This window comes from Nesoenas mayeri (genome assembly GCF_963082525.1).
Source record: "Nesoenas mayeri genome assembly, chromosome: 14".
Lineage (NCBI taxonomy): Eukaryota > Metazoa > Chordata > Aves > Columbiformes > Columbidae > Nesoenas > Nesoenas mayeri.
This window is the reverse complement of record NC_137556.1, coordinates 4,598,022-4,616,824: the sequence shown is the minus strand read 5'-3', so window position 1 is coordinate 4,616,824 and position 18,803 is coordinate 4,598,022. Positions and strand designations below refer to the sequence as shown.

The 18,803-nt window shown below is 40.2% G+C and overlaps 1 protein-coding gene across 10 annotated transcripts in view; it reads right to left on the bottom strand.

Moving 5' to 3' along the window:
- The window catches only part of EBF1 (EBF transcription factor 1), a gene marked incomplete at its 3' end in the record, with an annotated part of 270,160 nt that overhangs the window by 66,162 nt on the left and 185,195 nt on the right, over positions 1 to 18,803 (bottom strand). For 6 of the 10 annotated variants that reach the window (XM_080353089.1, XM_080353085.1, XM_080353091.1 and 3 more), the window contains one exon: positions 2,140 to 2,270. In XM_080353089.1, the coding sequence (XP_080209215.1) occupies positions 2,140 to 2,270 (131 nt within the window). Of the gene's footprint in view, positions 1 to 2,139; positions 2,274 to 18,803 lie in introns of all 10 variants that reach the window. The other 4 variants (XM_080353088.1, XM_080353090.1, XM_080353084.1 and 1 more) reach the window with 1 other exon arrangement.

Below are 18,803 nucleotides of genomic sequence, written 5' to 3'. Positions count from 1 at the left end.
GTCCCATGCGAAGTCTGTGGCAAAATGATGCTTAATTTAAATATTAGACTTCAACCCCCAAACCACCTGCAATTACATCTTAAACTGAGGATAGAAGAAATCCATGTGAAAATCCTCTGCAAGACTCACTCTTTTTCTTTTGTTTCCGCCTATCTAGTTTTGGTTTGGATTTTCTACAGCTCAGTTAAAACCACATATTCCTTGGATCTGTGAAACAACAGGATTAACTTGAGAATTCTTCTTTAATTCAATAACAAAATAACCTGGCCAGGTTTGCTCAAGACTGGCCCTGACTGGCACCTCCAGATGAATCCGGTCCAGGTTTGAAGAGGGACAGTTCAATTCTACACTCTATTAAAGGAAAACAGAAATATTCTTCCTGGCTACTGAAAATGCACTAGATAATTTTAGAAATGGGAAGGCAAATGAAAGAACTTATTTTATACTTCATATGTGGCTAGTTTGTGTAATTTGAATTATTTATAGATCACTATTATTTCGGGATCACTCCGACAGCTCATGCATTTCTGCACTTGTTTATTATGTCTGTTTCTTTTAGAAAGAATTTATTTTCCATTGCAGGTTTTTCTATTGCTCTAATTGGTTATGAAACTGAGAAGCAATTCTGCCATGGAGAGACAGTGAAGCAGTTTTCACTCAAAGCCAACTTGCAGTCCATCATATCATTCACAACAAGCAGACTGACTGGTCTAGACCTCCTCTAACATTATTAATTTTATGCCAAAGCCTTGCAACCATCAGCAACAATATTTTGACCAGCATTCACTCTTCTGAGATTAGAAACTGCCAATTAATGGCTTCTACTAATAAACAGAATCAAGATTTATAATGAAAGATGCAATGCTGCAGTACCAAATTCAGAGCACTTTCTCCCCAGCCTCTTCACCTTTCCCTGTTCGACGTTTATAACCATAATGGCTTCAATCCGAACACACAAAACGCTTACACTGGACCCAGGGGGCACTTTCATGATCACATAAGGGCTTCAGAATAGGGCTCATTTAATATATCTCCTTTTCTGGAGTGCCCTTTCATACACACTTGTCCTCAAGTGGAAGAATGAGTGAGAGAGAGAGAACAGTGAAGCCCATGAAGGACATTAGAGGATACTCTTCATATGGAAAAAATGCTGCCATATGTACAATGGAATCAGTAGAGGGAATGTGCTGGATATGAATTAAGCTATAATATTGATTTAATGTTTATAGGATACAAGGCAAAGCATCAGAAGATCCTTGCGTAACTGGGTAAGCATTGTATAGCTATTTCAGAGACGCTGCTTTGTCTGTTAGCGTGTTTATTTCAGTATTAAAATAATGAAAATAACAATTTCTTATAAAACTCCCAAAATGCTTTTGACAAGTCATAAGTGCAAAATCTGAACCTTCCCTTGGAGCTGCCTTCCCATGCCAATGAAGCCAGTGGGAACTCTGCCCTGACTTCTGCAGCCACTTGGGTGATGCTGCCTGGGTTTTAACTTTCCACAGGCCTTTGGGGAATATCAGACTCTACATTTAATTATGTGCCAGGAGAAGAGAGGATTCAAGAAACAGGGAGGAACAGCAACAGCAATAAATAGATTAAAGAAAAAAAATACCTGCTGTGAAACTACTAAGTATGACAAGTCTGTATTTTCCACTGTGCATACAATACTGTGTATTTGGCTCCTATTATGTAGATGGTACTTACACCAAGCGCCTATAGTTTAAGGATACGCTATTCAGAGGAGCTGAATTTCTGCAATCTCCACCTCATTGAGCTGCAGGTACAAGCAGCCAGTTTCCCTGGAAAGCAGGATCCCCTAAATGTCTGTTTCCTGTGGGCCTTTAGCAATTGTAGTGCTAAATGCAGAATTATTTACACAAGCATTTATCCTTCTCTTTTCTTGGAATAAAAGGCACTAAGCTAAATTCTGGGCCAGTGAGAGGAAATGCAATTCCCCTGGCTATACTGGATTTCTGCCACAGGTAAATTTGACTAATTATTTTGATAAAACTGAAGTAGGAAAGGATTCACATTTCAACATTTGTTGCTGATTTAGCATGTGGCATAGAAAAAGGACAGGCTAGCTAGAAGCTAGACAAAGCTATTAGACATTACCGTTCAGACAACACCTACCTCACTCCAAACCAGCATGGTGCCGAATATGACCTGTAACCCATCAAAGAAATTGTCTCCTATGATGATGACAGTGGCACCTCCTGTAGTCCATCCTTCACTTGGACTGATGGCTTTGATACATGGTGTAGCTGCTTTTCAACACACATGAAAAAGAGAAGTATTCTGCTGTTAGAACCAGATTTTAATGATAGAAGACTTGAAAAAATAAAATAAAAGGAGCTTTCATTTTCCCCCCTCACTAACACAAAGATTTCAGCAATCACGTTCTTTCTAGTACATGTGCATGACCTCAAACTATATATTCGGAGCATTTTTTCTCAATTAATTTCTGTTTAGTTTTGTTATCTGCATTGAAAAAATTAACTTTTCTAAACCTATATTAACAAAAAAAATCACAACATGATGGGCAGAGACCAATTGGAAATCAGGACAAATGCCTATCTTTATTCTATACGCCATACCTGAGTTAATAAAACAATCTCCAGTGAGCTTGCTTTATTATCCATCATAACCTAAATTCATGAGGGAAATTCCTATAAATATTATGGCAAATATTGGTTACATGAAAATGTGTGTAACCTTCAGCATTTCTTTAACTATTCTGCAATCAGATCCAGGTTGTTCTAGTATTAAACCACCTTGCCTTGCTTTGGTTACTAAAAAACAAAACAAAACAAAAACCAGCCAAGCCAAAACCTACAACCCTGCCATCCAGTCACTGCAGTTACACTGCATCTACATTTATAGATAGATAGATAGATAGATAGATAGATAGATATGCATATGTACATCTTCTTTTAGGGTTGCTGGCATTTGGCTATGAATTGCTACTTGGTCAAAAGGCTGCTGGGCTGTTAATTTGGTTTATAACTTTGAGGATTTGATGACGTACTCAGGGGAGAGCACGCAGGCACATCACCAGGTAAGGATTTACCAAGAAGATAATGGTGTGAATGCACATGTTAGCACCACCCAGGACAACACCCTTGCCCTCATTAATTACTTAATGTGGCTGTGTAGCAGCACAGCCCCTGCCCTGCATTCTCCTAATTGCAAAGACAGTAAATGAATTCATTCACAGAAGACTACTTTAAAATGCTCCAGACATAAAACACTAAAGAGACCCTGTGTGCCTTTATGATTATTTAGTGAAGTTCTGGTTGGTTGGAGCTAATTGCAAGAGTTGGTGAGGCTGCAGAAGCTTCTTCCTCCCAGTCCCTGGGCTTGATGGGTGGACATGGAGCTGGGAAGCCGGAGGGAGCTGGGAGCGGAGCTGTTGAGTCACCCTTAGCAGTGAGTGTTTCTGTGGGCACTGCTACAGACTGGCACCCCTGGAGATGGAACACATGCCTGCAGAGCAAACAGACCCCATCCCCACCTACAAAAGTTTGCAAGTGTCAGGCACAAACTTTTCCACTACTTAAGCTGACGGGGATGCCAGCTCCAGCGAAAAACACAAACACACAGGCAGAAAAGAAATCATTACCCTATTCCAAACTTGGCAGAGCGCAGCCATTAACTTTCACATGAGCTAACAAAAGAAACATCCCAACATTACCATCACGAAAATGTAGTGCGTACACAGAAGTAACTTCAATATGTTTAATTTCGATTCAAGTATGCTTGCATAAAAATGTACATAAAAAACATTGCAAAAAGTCCAAAACCAAATGCTTTCCTTTCAGCCAAGCTCACAGCAATGAATTTATAGCTTCTCAAAATGTCATCTAGCCCTTTTCACAGAATCAAACTTTTTCAGAAATAAAAATTAACATCACTTCCAAATTACACCCTTTCCAATATTTCCAGTCGATTGTGGACACCCACACCCCACAATAAAACCCAAAGATAATCAGTTTCCCATGTGTCAGAGAACAAGCTACTTTTCTTAAAGACTACAAGCAACATTTTTTTCCTAAATACCAGTGAATAAAAACTGTTTGAGACCATAAGCCATTAACAGAAAACACATGCAGGCTTCAAAATTACAGATTCAATTCATCTTCAAAATGAATGCAAGACACTGTTCTGCAGTTACAGGTCCCTGTTAAAGGTCTTGCTATTTATATTGTGATGTTCTTTGCAGAAGTGCAAGGTGCTGCACTGTCTGTGCTGCCTTGTGTCTTTGATTCTGATAGTTAATATGTGTATGTGCCATGGTGGCCAAGGGGACTTCGAGCCGACACTCAGGCCCTTGTGCTGCACTGGGGCTGGGGGTTTTTCCCTGGGACACTCTCTGCTGCAATGTGACCACTTGCACATGTAGTTTTATTTAAATATGTAGCAATTGTGCTGAATCAGTGCATCACCAAAACAGCTGGAAATAGCCCAGGACAACTGCTCTGAGGAGGAAAAGTCAGGACTTGGTTATTTAATAAGCAGGGTAGGTTGGTACACTTCGCAGGCGCTACCTGAGAAGCAGTAAGAGCCCTGTGCATTCAAAAGATTTCAGGGCATCATTTTCCCTTTGGAACAGTAGTGAAAAGAACAGTGGAACTCCAAACTTTCCCCACACAGTTTATCTTAAAATGCAAGTGTCTGTAAGGACTGGAAGGGTTGCACGAAGGTGCTGAAGGGCTGCATCCCCAGGAGACGTGCTGAGGGAGGCATCCAGACTGCTACCTGTTTTTGAAGGCACAAATCATGTTTATATAATGACATATTTGCAACAGACAGTGTCATTTGGGATACTGGTCTTACTAAAACTTTGCCCTTAGGGTCCTTCCCTTGGAGCACCAGGAAGGAGGATGGAAGAATCAGGTGCCATTTGCCAGCATCACCACAGGTGACACTGGGAGGGGGACAGGGCAATGACCTCAACTCTATTTATGTCCGTGGTACAAATGTCTGGCCAGCTCAGGCCCTCAGCTCTTCATACTTCTTCTGTTAATCATTTGGCAACTTTCAAAGTGCTGTCTGGAAGGTGTTTACTTCTGTGCAACCCTAGAAAAACAGAGCTGGGCAAAACAATCTTGTCATTGGAGACCTTGATTTTTTTACATTTTGTTTTGGTCACAAGAGAAACGAAAATACAGAACCTTTTTTTTTCAGAATGCAAAGTTCCAGACTCTCTATCTGGAATTAACGCCGCCACTTTTTAATATTTCCAAGAAAAACAAAATAATTGGTTTCAAAATATTACCACTTCACATGCCCTTCTGTAACACCAAGGCATCATTGCTAAAATGGTGCTTTTTAAACAAATAGAAAAAAGTTACTTAAAATTTAGTTGTTTTCTGTAGAAAAAGAGATTTTCATCAAAGTCTGGAACTTCACTGATAAAAAACCACCGTGAAGGACTTCAGACCAATTCTAACATAGACAACGTAATGTACATGATCAGTAATAGGAAGAGACTTTAAGTCCAAGGACTAATTATTATTTTATTATAATAAAAAAGAATAATTACACTTTCTTATGCGCAGAAACACTTTTTTAAATAAACAGCTGGCAGCCAGCTACAACCAGAATGAAAAGAGTTGGACAGCTTGACTATCAGAAGAGATTGTAAGACTCTTTGGCGTGATTGTATCACATTCACTGCATGTTTTCAGAACAGTCTTTCCCAGCCACAGTCACGGACCTTGCAGCTACCGGCTGAAGGGGATGTGGCCGCATCCTGCACCTGCTGAAATGGCCTAATGGTTCTGAGTCGTAATGAGCTGCTCTCCTTCTTTGCAGAGTATCAAGGCAAATCAGCGTTAACATCTGACATGTTTTATTGTGCTGCTCCTGCGGTTTGAGTTAACAGATACAGATGTTGGAGGGAGGCACTGCAATCCCAAACTTACTGAAGACAATGGGAATTTTGCCACTGAGCTCAAAGCTAAAGTCTCTACCAATGCATTTGAAGGATTTATGAGCAAAAACCTTAACGACTTTCAAGGGAAACAATGTTCCTTTTGAAATCTTCATCTTTTCTCAGAATATACATTGTTAAAATCTTATCTCCTTCCATGGAAAGGATGGTAGGTACCGACTTCACAACACAGATAGCAAAAAGGAAAAGTTTTTCATTTTGTGCCGTGTGTGTCAGTGTGTTCTTGTGTTCCCGTGCTCCCCAAGCTACTGATATACAGGGGATTTTTCTTCCTTCAAACTGTGACAATAAAATGATTACCCCGCCACAGTTTAGCATAATGGTTCAGAAATGCTCGTGGCATATTGCAGAGTTAAAGTGGAAATTATTAGGTAGCTCTTCTTTGTTATAATAATGATCACTCCACAAATAAAAGCTCTTCTCCCAAAGGTACTGCAAGGCACAAAATGCTAATTCGGAAGATTATGTGCGCGCTTTTATTAAATATTACTATACCCTGTCTGTTTGAGGGTTTCACTGCTCTGATTGTTTTATGAGTGCCATGTTAATGTCAGCCCCATCTTGCTAGCAGCAGGCACACATTTTAGCTTTTGTATGAGAGTTGATCAAAGGCCACGTGCTGAGGGAATTGCTGAGAAAACACGGACAAGCGATAAAAATCTAACAGATTAATTGGTTTAAATTTCATTTCAGGGCGTTGAACTTTGGCTCAGGACACTAATACTACGCTACCAGTCGGGGCCTAATTACCACATTTCCAATTTGCTTCTGAACAATGGTTGTAAGGGAGGATAATAACAGTACTAATAATACTAATAACAATAATAATAACAACAAAACAACAGCAATAATGTCTCCTCATAGCTTCTTGTACATGTGTAACAACTAACTTTGTACGCAAGCAATTGCACTAGGAAATCCCTCTCCCCAAAATCACCATCCATCCACCTTGTGAGCATTTCTATCTGCGTTGAACAGCACCTGAAGACAGCAGAAATAGCATCTAAATTTACAGAATCAATGAGCTACGGATTCAAGTCCCCCACAAAGACCCCCTGGCCATCTCATACTCTTAATTAGGGACCTGCATTTATAAACAGAGATAGTGTTTTATCCTCCAACAGAAATGATCTATTCCATTGATAGAAAACAGAGGCTGGAGGAAAAAAAAACAACAAACATATTTACCACATAGTTTATGGGTGGCCTTGGAATAAGGGTTAATTGAGCTTAGAGGTACATGTTCACTGAGGTGAATTAGTGGGATGCACAGCTATCAGCAGGGCTCTGGGACTGCTCTTATTTAGCTTTTGAAATGTATTTGCGATATGATTAATATCCAGTTTGTGCTGGTGACTGTAAGAGTGACCTCGCCTGCAGTTTCTATCATGAAATGTGGTTTCATCCTCCACTATTCCATAGATGAGGCTCTGACAACAGTTGCTGCATCACAATAGGAGTTTAAATGATGGGGTACATGATTTTAGTTTTCTTTTCTTTAAGAGTATTGTGCCACACAAGGAGAGTTGCATAAAGGCAGTTAAAACTGGGAATGCAGAGAAACAGGGAATTTGTCTCATCATTAAAGTATCTGGAGTTTAATTTAATTTTCTTTTTTTTTTTTTCTTGGGTAAAACCTAATTCCAGGCTAAATATATAAATAAGCCACATATTAACCTACAGTGTACAGGTCTGATCCTGCAACCTGTTAAATGCTTTCGCCAAACTGCTGATTTTCAGAATATCAAGACAAATCAGTTTTAAGCACTCAAAACCATGACCTATTAAAGTCGTGATTCAACAAACCACTTAAGTAAGTGCTTAAAAATACAGCCGAAGAAGTGACAGACTAAGGAACTAGATCAGCACAATGCTGCCAAGAGCTATGTAACGTATACAGAACTGGGGTTTCTCATTTCAAAACCCACTTGGGTCACCTGCAGACCACCCTGTGCTGTGCAGAGCTCAACCGACCTGACACAAGAACCAGCAGCAGCAGCAGAGCTGACGTACTAACAGCAACATTCTGATTTCAGGAACTGAGCCGCTATGTCTCTGCAGTGTGTCAGAGTCAAATGTAACAGCAACTCAACACCAGCTCCGGGTTTTCTACAGCATTTTTATGTCATCTGGTGCAGATCTTCCCTCAGGTACCTCATAGCTGTTGAAATCATGTAGGGTTTGTGACTATGAGCAAGGCGATGCCCAGGAACAATGTGAGCCTAAACTCCTTTCCCACGGCACCCTGGAGTCAGCGGTGTGCGGTACTTGTTGGGATGCTAAAGGCCTTTTGAATCAAATATTTTTAGTTTGGCAAGGTGTGGTTTTCCTTAAGAGGGGAGAAAAACAGTATTTCTTCCCTTGTCAAATTACAAATTTAAATGGGTGTTACATGGAGGGCAAGGGTTATTCCACTCATCCTTGTTTATTGTGGGTTTTCCACCTCAAGCACTTTAACAAACCGATTTGATCATGGGAAGGGTGGGGAGTTTTTTAGAGCTGAAACTTATAATTTTCAAAAATTTGCCAGCTTAAAAGAATGAACCAAATATTTGCAGTGAGGAGGTTCAGTTTGGGTGGGTTTGTTTGTGTTTGTTTGTTTTAAAAATAACTTGCTCATTCCTGAGAAGCAGGAGTTGTTGTCTGCTTACCTACTTTAAGCATGCTGAAAGGGTGGGCCCTAAAAACTGTGTGCACTCGCATAGACATATCATTCCAGTCCAGTGTGCAGAGGAATTAGCCAAGTTGTATCGAGCACAAGAAACTGAAGTTTACCAAACCAGTCTGGATGGGAAAAGCCCACAGGACCATCCCAAAGGGTTAGTCATAGACACTTCAGGGAAAGAGAATGTGGTGGAGGTTTTACATATTATACCAGAGCATTAAATCTTCACTCATAAACTAAACAATGCGTTTGCTGTTTATCTTTGTAAAGTGATGATCTTCCTGCTTTCCTTTTTCATATCACAGCCTGCTCTCTCTCCTATTCTCTCCTGACAATAAGCAGCTGCTGTGCAGGAAACAGGGTAACAGAGGTTTCCCTCTCGAGGAGATAACTCATGCAGCTTTATTCAACACAGGCACGAGAATGAGATGCCCCATTCCTCCTTCCCAACTCCCTCCTTTACAGCATCTCAATATTTGGGACTTACCATTTGCAAGCTTTAAGGATTACAACAGTCTGCCAAAAATGGCAACCTCCACCTGATTCTTCATGATGTCTGCATGGGGTGAAATCACCGAATCAAAAATACATGCACCGTGCAACCCCTCCAGGTTGGGGGAAGGGAGGAAGTTTGCCTTTGTTTCTGTTTTCAACTGATGAAATTAAAGGTATTGGCTGTAACTTTCTACCTAACATTTTGGATGCTCAGTTTCCATTAATGAGAATTTAAAATGTGTATTATCTGGTATAATATTCCACCTGCAATCAATATTAAGCCAGTGTTGCTCTTTTATCCTTCCTGATGCCCCAGCTAGCAAAGTTACATGTCATGGAGTCCTCTGTGTTTCTCTTAATGATTTCCAAAGCTCTCAGTTGTTGAACACAGCCTGAAAAATGATTGCATGGAAAAAGGAGGCGACCCTGAATAATGAGAGATGTGTTACAAAAAAAATCCACTGTGTATTTTACATAAAGCATTTCCATTAAAATAATAATTTAGTTCTCTATAAATAGCAAGAATTATCTCTAAATAGCAAGTTAGTTATCTCTAATTAGTAAGCTCTCCAATTGCAAGAGACGTATTTGCAGTCATTCTTTCAAACGCATTCACATCACAGAGGAAGATTTGGGGTTTTTGGTTGATTGGTTGGTTTGTTTGGGGTTTTTTTTTGGTTGGTTGTTTTTTGCTTTGGGAGGTACCTCTTGCTTTCAAAACCAGTGAGATTCCTTAGCATTTCAATGCAACTCAGTAAACTCGACCTCCAAAGGAAAGCTGTCATATTTCTTTGGCAAATAATAAATTACCCAAGAAAAATGTAATGTTGCAAAACCACTTGAAAATTTGGTTAAATTCAACATATAGTTTCAGTCTAAACATTTATATATATATATACTTTAAAAAAAAATAAATCTACATTATTATTCTTGAAAAAATATATATGCTCTTTCTAAATATGTATTTTTTTTTCAAGAAGCCTAACAATTTTATTGGGAATATTCGTGATTATTTTTTCTTCCAAGGAAATTTCAAGCAGGCTTTAAACTCTAATTTTTGCATTCAGACAGAAACTGCTGTGGGTGGCCATGGCCCATCACAGCACCCCGCTTAAATCAGTGCAGCTCTGAGATGGATTTGCACAGACCCAGGCACCAAAGCAATGAGTGCTGCAGCACGCTCTCCCTTCTCGGGGGTGCACAGCCACTTTTTGACCCCAAGCAAGATAAATGCTTTACCATGACCCCCCAAATTATTGCCCCTCAGTTTCTTCACTGCGTCCTCCATCCCACAGGGTCACTTGCAGAGGTGCAGGAACAGCGTTTGCTCCTAAAAGACGGGAAGAGCATCCAGGGGACTAAGGTGTGACACCCGCACGGGATTGCACTGCTTTGTCTGAATGTGAACTTTAAAAGCTTTGTTAGCAAAACAGAGAAAAAAGTCCTATATGCCTCTCCCACTTCAATTTCAACGGCTTCCTACTGATTTAACTTCCGCTGAGAGAGCTACAGAGCCCAGCTAAGTCAATATGACTATTTTAAAAACAATAAGCATATCCAGAAAGGAGATTGCATCTGTTTAAGTGCACTAAAGTTTAAAAATAGTTGCACTGATGCAATTTCTGGGTGAGGATGAAGGTAACCTTGAGAATGGAAGCCCAAAATATGTAATATAAATCAACTCTAAAAGTTTGTCAAAACAAACATTGCTGCACAGCTCACATACTCTGAAACCTACTTAATTTAACTGACTGGTCCTTCAGTGCTGCTAACGAAGGTCCTGAATCAGCAAAGCATTTTATAAGATGGGACCAATCGTTTCCTTAATGTCAGCCCTGTGGTTTACCGTTTTGCTGAATCCCAACCTAACAGAAAGGCAGGTGGATGCTATTTCTAAATTCATGTTTTGTTTCACCATTACCCTGGTCTCATTTCCTCTCTTTTATTTTCCATCAGCACCTTACCAAAATTGTAAATCTCTCCCAGAAAATCTCTCTGGAGTCAGAACGTAGGACTAGATAAAAGCTCCCATCCCTGCAAGGTGTAAAAAGTTCAGCATCCCACGCTCAACAGCAGCGAGTCTTGACATCCAGATGTACACTGGTATCTTCTGGCTACATTGACAAGGTTTAGACGGTGCTACATGGAATTTAATCTAAATTTAAATTCTCACTCCCCTAGACAAAATATTAGTATATACTAAACTTTTCTGTAATCTTTAACTATCACAAAGAAAAAAACAGAGCTCCATTCGCCAAAATCAGCTAAACACCCCTGTTATATTATATAGCAAAACATCCAGTTCACTTGAGATAGATCCCATGGCAAAGAATTTATTTCATCCTGATAAAAATAAGAGCCCAAACTAGAATTAAGTTTTAGCTGAAGTCTCTTTGTTCAGCCGAACTGAGAAAGTCTGTCCACAACAGAGACCTTGCGGTAGTCATCCTTCAGAAACAGAACAACCCGCCTAGAGACACAAAGCAGTTGTGGCAGGGACAGGGAGCGCCTGTAATCCTGTTTCTTCAAGGGAAATTCAAGTACCCTAAGAGTTCTTGTTCTTCCTCTGATTTCTCTCACAAATCACAAGCTGCTCTCTAATGCAATTTTCTGGAGTCTGAAAATCATAAAGTCAAATATGAACAAGTCTAGTGGAAAATCTGTGATGCTAATCTTGGCCTACGTTGTATTTTTAACAGGCACTGAATTTGTGTGCCGGATTATCCAGATGGTCATACAGGAATCATCCTGATAGGATTAAACCTTTGTGCTGAACTCTGCTCCATCTGTTCTCGGAGGTTTGCCTATTGCTATCAGAATACGAATGTTCAGCCTATGTCTCACACAACTGAAAGCGCCTCTTTACCACACACACACACAAGTGTATGTGCCACACATATCCTTGAGTACTTGATTAGTAATGTGAGATGAAGTTAGCCTGAAGTTTACCACTGAAGAAACATACTGGTTTTATTATATGTTTGAAGAACAAAGTATGCAATATCTAAATTCAAAGAAAAAAGCATTTTTGTTGTTGTTCTGGGACTTGTTCAATTCATTAAACCATAATACTGCCATAAATTTACAGATGAAGGCACGACTAAACATGAAGCAGCAGGCTCTTCATCTTTGAAATCTATAAGTGCATGAGAATGTATGACACAATGGCACTTTGAAGATAGCATGGTTAAATATTCCAGATTAAAAACCAGCCAAGAACAAAACACATGCATGCACCCAGCGTTGTTTGCTGTTATTTGTGTCTCAATCATGTCACAGACCAAGAACAAAGAAGTAATAATCAGTCCCAGTAAAGGAAAAGCTTATTCCCATTAATTTTCCTTCTGCTTTTATTATCTATTAATAACGGTCTTCTGCATTCATTGTTGCAGCCTGCCAGATGCAGCAAATATCCACGTTCATCATGGGCAAAACCTGTGCTCAGGCTGTCGCTGTGACAGGTGATGTGGAGCTGCCAATGGAGAGACCAAAGTCTGATGGACGGCTCAGGTTTCCAGGCCCTGGGCCAAGGGAAAAGGTAGGAAATCTGGCTCTTCTGTAGGAAAAGCATCCCAGTGATCAGATGACTTAACTGAAATGCTGTCCTGGACAGAAACATACTACAAACTAATGACTACCTGGAATGGGAAGGGTCGATAAGAAAAGTAAACAAAATAATTCTATTATTATTATTATTATTATTATTATTATTATTATTACAACTGCTACTACTTGGGAGGTTTGATTCAGGAATGCAATATAATACTGAGTCCATGTTTGTGATGGCAGCGGGACAGCAATGAATTGCATTTCAAGCAGAAGCCCTGATTGCATTGCAAAGACTGAGACCCCCTTGTCTCTCGTGTGCGGTGTCTTTCAGACTGCTTCCTCCTCTGTTCTTTGTGCTGCTCTGAATGCAGGGGCAAGCACCTCCTCATAGCCAGTTAGGCTTTACTTGCAAAAACACAAGCATAAAAATATATTTATAGTTCATAGTATCTCTTCAGCAGTGACACCACATAAAACCAACACGCTGAAAATCTGAGGAGCAAATACTTTGGACCTGAGCCTACAAACGCTTAGGGAAGTTTTTTCAATGTGGCTGATAAAGTCATGCTATGTTTTTATTTATTTATTTAGGGCCATATTCAGGCCACCTACCTAAGGCATTGCAGGGTGTACCAATCAAACTCCAGCTCTGGCTGGGTGTATTGAACTGCCTAAATTGGGCTCTCCTCTTTCTGCTGTACAATGAGCAGAGACGGGCAGACACCTCTGCAAGCCTGGACACCTGGGAGCTCTGTGCTGGCTCCTGCCAGGACCGAGGGACCTTGGCAAGGTGGTATCATAGGTAGGAAGCAGCCAGAAGCAACCTCGTAAGAAACATTTGGCAGCTGATACTGAGCAGACACCTGACCCTTGGCTTTCCGTCAGGCACTTCTGCTCCGGCTCGGGGCTGAATGAGGAGGCAGCGCTCGCCACCGCCTTCAACGTCATGGTCCCAGGAAGGGGATATTTTTCCCTAAAGGGCCCCTACTCAGAGTTGTTTTACCTTTCAGTGCCTCAGAGCACCAAACCTGGTCAGAAACATATTTCCCCCCCCTCTTCATCTCCTCCAAGAGCCTGGGGAGTTGAGCGAAGCTCTCACCTGAACACACTGCGGGAAAGCGCCGTGACCTCAAACCCCAACCCTCAAACTAAAGCTGCAGCTGGAAAGATGAGCAGCGCTGTGGTCAGCCCTGCGATTTACCTCCAAGCACTGGCCTTCCCCTCCACATGGATCAGGTAACACCAGACCTATGAATTCCATACGCAAGCCCGGGATTTCAGCGCTCAGCAATGCGAGCTGTGTGTTCGGTCTCCAGGAGCAGGGGAGATCTAGCACGCCTGCTGCCATGTCACAACCCAAACAGGGACCTTGGCAGGAAACACACTTTGCTTTTTCATGGGGTTGATAAAAAAACTCTCAGAGGATTGCTACAAAACCATAATGACAAGGTATTAACCAAGCATAATTACTTTTGAATTTCCTTATACTCTCATTATGAACAGACACTTCAACAGTAGCACAGTAAAAAGCACACAGGTTCCTGCAGTACTTGGGAGCAGATTTTTGGAAGCACCCAGCTATCCAGTGCTTCCAGTAAGCACCTAATGGTATTTTCAAAATACCTGGCAGACAGGCATAGAAATTATGTAGCCAAAGTTTAAAAAATGCCACTAACCACCCACTTGCGGCCTTAAGTTCACACTTTTGGGTGAGCACTTGACTCACAGAATGGGTCAGAAGTTCAGAAAGTCCTAAACATCCGCGTCTAGAAGGACAGTATCTTGTTGAGCATCTCACTTGTACCTTAACTTTCAGATCTAAATGTTTGAATTCCTCTTGAGAAATAAATTTAAACTGCTAAGTTTCAGACAAGTTTTTCATAAAACTTCATTCTTGATCTTTTTAATAAACTTCCTAACTCTATTTGCTTTGCTCAATGAGGTCATAAACCAGCACCGCTTATATTACAGTCACTTTCACCCTAAAGATTTGTTTTGTCAGAAAGAGAAACATAAATTCATGGAATGAAGGTGGGAAGCAGAAAGGACTAATTGTGACACACAAAGCTTTCTGGTTATGCTCAGCAAACAGTTTGGGCTAAGATTTTAAAAAACACTTTATGAAGTTGTCTTACTGGCTGTAATGAAAGCAGACTATTTGCAATGCCATGCACTCCCGAAAATCCTGTATTTGGATTTGGGCCAAACACAGAGCCTGTCTCCATTCCAATATTAATTATTAGTAGTTTATTTTTGTTCTTTACTACTAACATTAATAATTTTCACATGGAAACCCAGATTAGAATAACCACTCCAAACATCCCACTGTGGTCGGTTCCACTTTCTGCATCAGTTTCCTGGTTTATGCTATTAACTCATTTCCTCAGACATGGAGGAGCTTTGTCAAATACTCATTTTGCTGGGGAAACACTTGGCAGGCGCCACATCAGACAGTACGAGAGAGACTTGAATGCTCGCACTGGCCTTCTCTCAGTTCTATGAGAAGATGTACAGCCTCAGATGCAAAAAATACTGAGTTCCTTATTTGTGAAGCATTCTAATCGGAATATTCTAAACAACCATTTGGAAGAAAATCTTCATCTAAATAAAACCTTAATCCTCAGGTTGTTAGCACTCAGTTGATTCAGACCTTTGGACATAAGTTCAAGAAAAACAGAGACCTTTCATAATCACCAATTGTTCTGGGGTATTTAAATACCAGGGTGCCTAACGTGAAATATTTGAAAGTGTCCGGGTACCTGCAAACTGCTGTGAACACCATTCTTTGATAATCATTTGAAAGTGTCCGGGTATCTGCAAACTGCTGTGAACACCATTCTTTGATAATCATGACCTTTTACGACACCCAGATGAGTTCTCAAAAGATCACCAGTTCTTGGTCTTCATTTACAAATCAAAATACACAAAATCCTTGCCTTTGTACTCTGCCCAAATCAGCAGGGGACTGGAGAGAAAAAAACACCTTTTCCCAGCATAACGACAATGAAGGCATCCTATAATATAAAAGCTAAGATAGAGGAATTTGTTCAGAAATAATAATCATACAACAATAATATAATGTTTTGTAATTTGCTGGCATGCGTATTTTGGAAGGTTGGAAAAACAACCTCTGGCAAAACTTCATTGCCACACAGTGCAGTATCTCTCAAACCTTTATCTCACCCTAATGTAATTCTTCTCCCCTATGATGCCATTGTATTAGTGACACTGTGGCCAGCAAAGCAAATTGAAATGTAATGAATGTTCATTATCTATGAATATTCATTGCCTATTTGAGTGCTACTAAATGTTCTCCTGCACTGGTAGCTGTGAAGTTTCTGCCAAACAGTAGTTCAGGTTTTTCTACTGGCATAACTGTACTCTGATTGTACCCTGATTCCTCTGAGGTCTGGAGAGAAACCTCAAATCTTCAGAAAGTGCTTGGTCTAATTCTTCAAATAAGAGTCAAGTCTTGTGGTGGTTGGAGAATTTCCATCTGAACTTTTCTCCCTTATCTGTTTGCTGTAACAAAACAGGGTGGGGTGTTTTTTTTTTTCACACAAATCTGCATCAAATTTTAATGACAGTTTTCCCCATGTTTTCTTCTTTTGGCAATTTTGGGAGCGCAGTTCTGAAAGCTCCTCTGGGAAATTCACAAAATGTGCTCTATCTTCATCCAGGTGTTATTTTTCTGTGAATTGATGACATCCTCATAACAATAGAGGGTAACAACACATCGCAGCTTGACATCATTTAGATATTCTGGGGGAAGGGCTGTTTTACTTTTCATTTATCTGAAAAACTTAAAGGGCAGCTGCTCATGGGTAGGAACTGCCACACCTTATCTTTTCAAAATCAAGATGTCTCCTACTTCCATTGTAGCATATTTTCCCTTTTTCAATTAAACGTGACATTAGATCCTTGATAAGTGACTGTCAAGCAGGAATTCTTTTTAACTGTGGTAATTGGAGTACCCAAGCTTGACTTTTCAGGAGGTATTTCCATGGGCATTATTTAACAGCAACCCTTTTTATTAAAGGCTTGGATACTCCAAACGTCTCGCAACAGTGTTAGTACATATACGTTATGAAATAATCTTGAAATAATGACCAAAATCACAAACTCAAACCACCAACTTCATTAAATACCTACAGCCTAATGGCAGAACTCAAATCTGGAATCTCCTCACCCAAATCAACCATTAAGAGTGCGCCTCTCAGAAAATAATTTGAAAGTTGTTTTCATTTAAGCCTCAGACTAAAAATAAATTTTGAAAGATCAAAATTGCTGCAGCCAGATATTCCAAGCTTTTGAGTAGCTCTTCTTAGTGGCTGATTTATGACCTAGACAAATAGAAACAGCAGATTTTCTGCTTTCTGTTTGCCGTGACTGGCTATGAGAAGGGCAGCTCCACCCACTCACCCACCCACCCAGTTCTTGTGAAATTCCCAGTAACATCCAAAGACGTAGCGGGGGTCTGGGCCTGCAGACAACTGGTCTGCTCCAGTGGAGATTTGAAAAACACCAGCACAATTCGGAGACGCATAATTTAGTTAACACAGTTTTGGCCACCTAAATGGGAGCGGTATGAATCTGAGTTCTGCTGTGTTTTGCTAAGCTAAAGGATCCTAAGATCTTGCTCCTGAAGGGATCATTCTGATCACAGAGCCCGACCTCCTGCACAGCATCCACCAGCAATTCCTGGGTAAGGAGTTACTCAAACCCTTAACCTCTACCTGACCTCCCATATAATTTTAAGAAGATACCATGTCCTGACTTAACATTTGCAGCCTGGACAAAACCTGCCACAGTTTGGGCAACTTAATTCAGTGGCCCCTAGAGTTAAAATCTTGTTGAAATTGTATTGGAGTCTTTATCTACAAAATCTTTGAAGTGAAGCACCTTAACTTTCTGGTCATTTTGGTCTCTTGAGAGGCAAAAATGCTCTAGCTCCATCTGGGTGTACATACGGGACTAATTCAGCCCTGGTGTGCTCACTTATATTAGAAACATACAGTAGGTCCATGGGGCAGCGAAGAGGTTAATATTATACACTCAGTGAGGTCAAACTCCAAGAACACATAACAAGCCATTATGTAAAAAATTGCCTGAATATATGACTCACTGCATTTATGAAGGAACTGATATGAAAAAGACAACTTGGCAAAAGTAAAGAAAATTATTTCCAGTTTGAAGTTTTGCAATCCTTCAGTATATCAAGGCTCACTTACTGTTATTACTATCCATGTTGTGCAATGTTCTGAAAGTCACATTTTTTCCCTAGTGTATGCATAGAGATGTCCAACAACCCTAGGTATTCTTTCCTCATAGAAAATAAATTAGAAAGCAGACGTAACTCAGAATAACATACAAGATCCCCTCAAGTAGAGTGGTAGAATCCTAATATTTTTTTTCATTATTTCCCTTCTAAATAATAAATCAAGCCCACTGCATTTCTCTGTATGGAATGATACAATGCAGAAAAAGCTTGTGCGTTTATATCTTTCACATTATCACGATAACATTCTTAAGTGAAGCACTAACTTAAAACAAGTGCTTCCACCCAAATATTCACCATCCCAGGAGGTATTTAAAAGATACTGGAGTAAGGTGAGGTTCTTAGGGACACGGTTTAGAGGCAGACTTGATAGTGTTAGGTTAATGGTTGGACTCAAAATGATTCTGTGATTCTAAGTTTCTTTGGTTAAACCTGACCAGTTTGTTAATGCAGTAGTGCCTAACTTTGATTCAGACTCTGAACTTAAACCATCTAAGAGTAAAACGTATCAAGTTTTGAAGCCTAAGCTTTCTTAACTTGCTAATACTTTTCAGTTCAGTCAGTATTGTGTCTTGTATTTACAATTTCATCAACTAACATGGATACATTGAAGTGGTTAAAATGGAGCTGCTAGGGGCATCCTCTTCATGGCTCTCCACACTGCCCAAAATGTAGTGGTTAATGTTGTGGCACAAGCCACTTAGAGCACAAGAACCAGGTCACTAAGTCAGATTTCTGAGCCTCCATCAAGAATTATAAACAGGCACGCCCAGCACATGCAGCTAAATTCAAGGTAGACAATGACCATTCTCAACAATTCTGTTCCAGTCAGACTAGATACAATGATCCTTAAA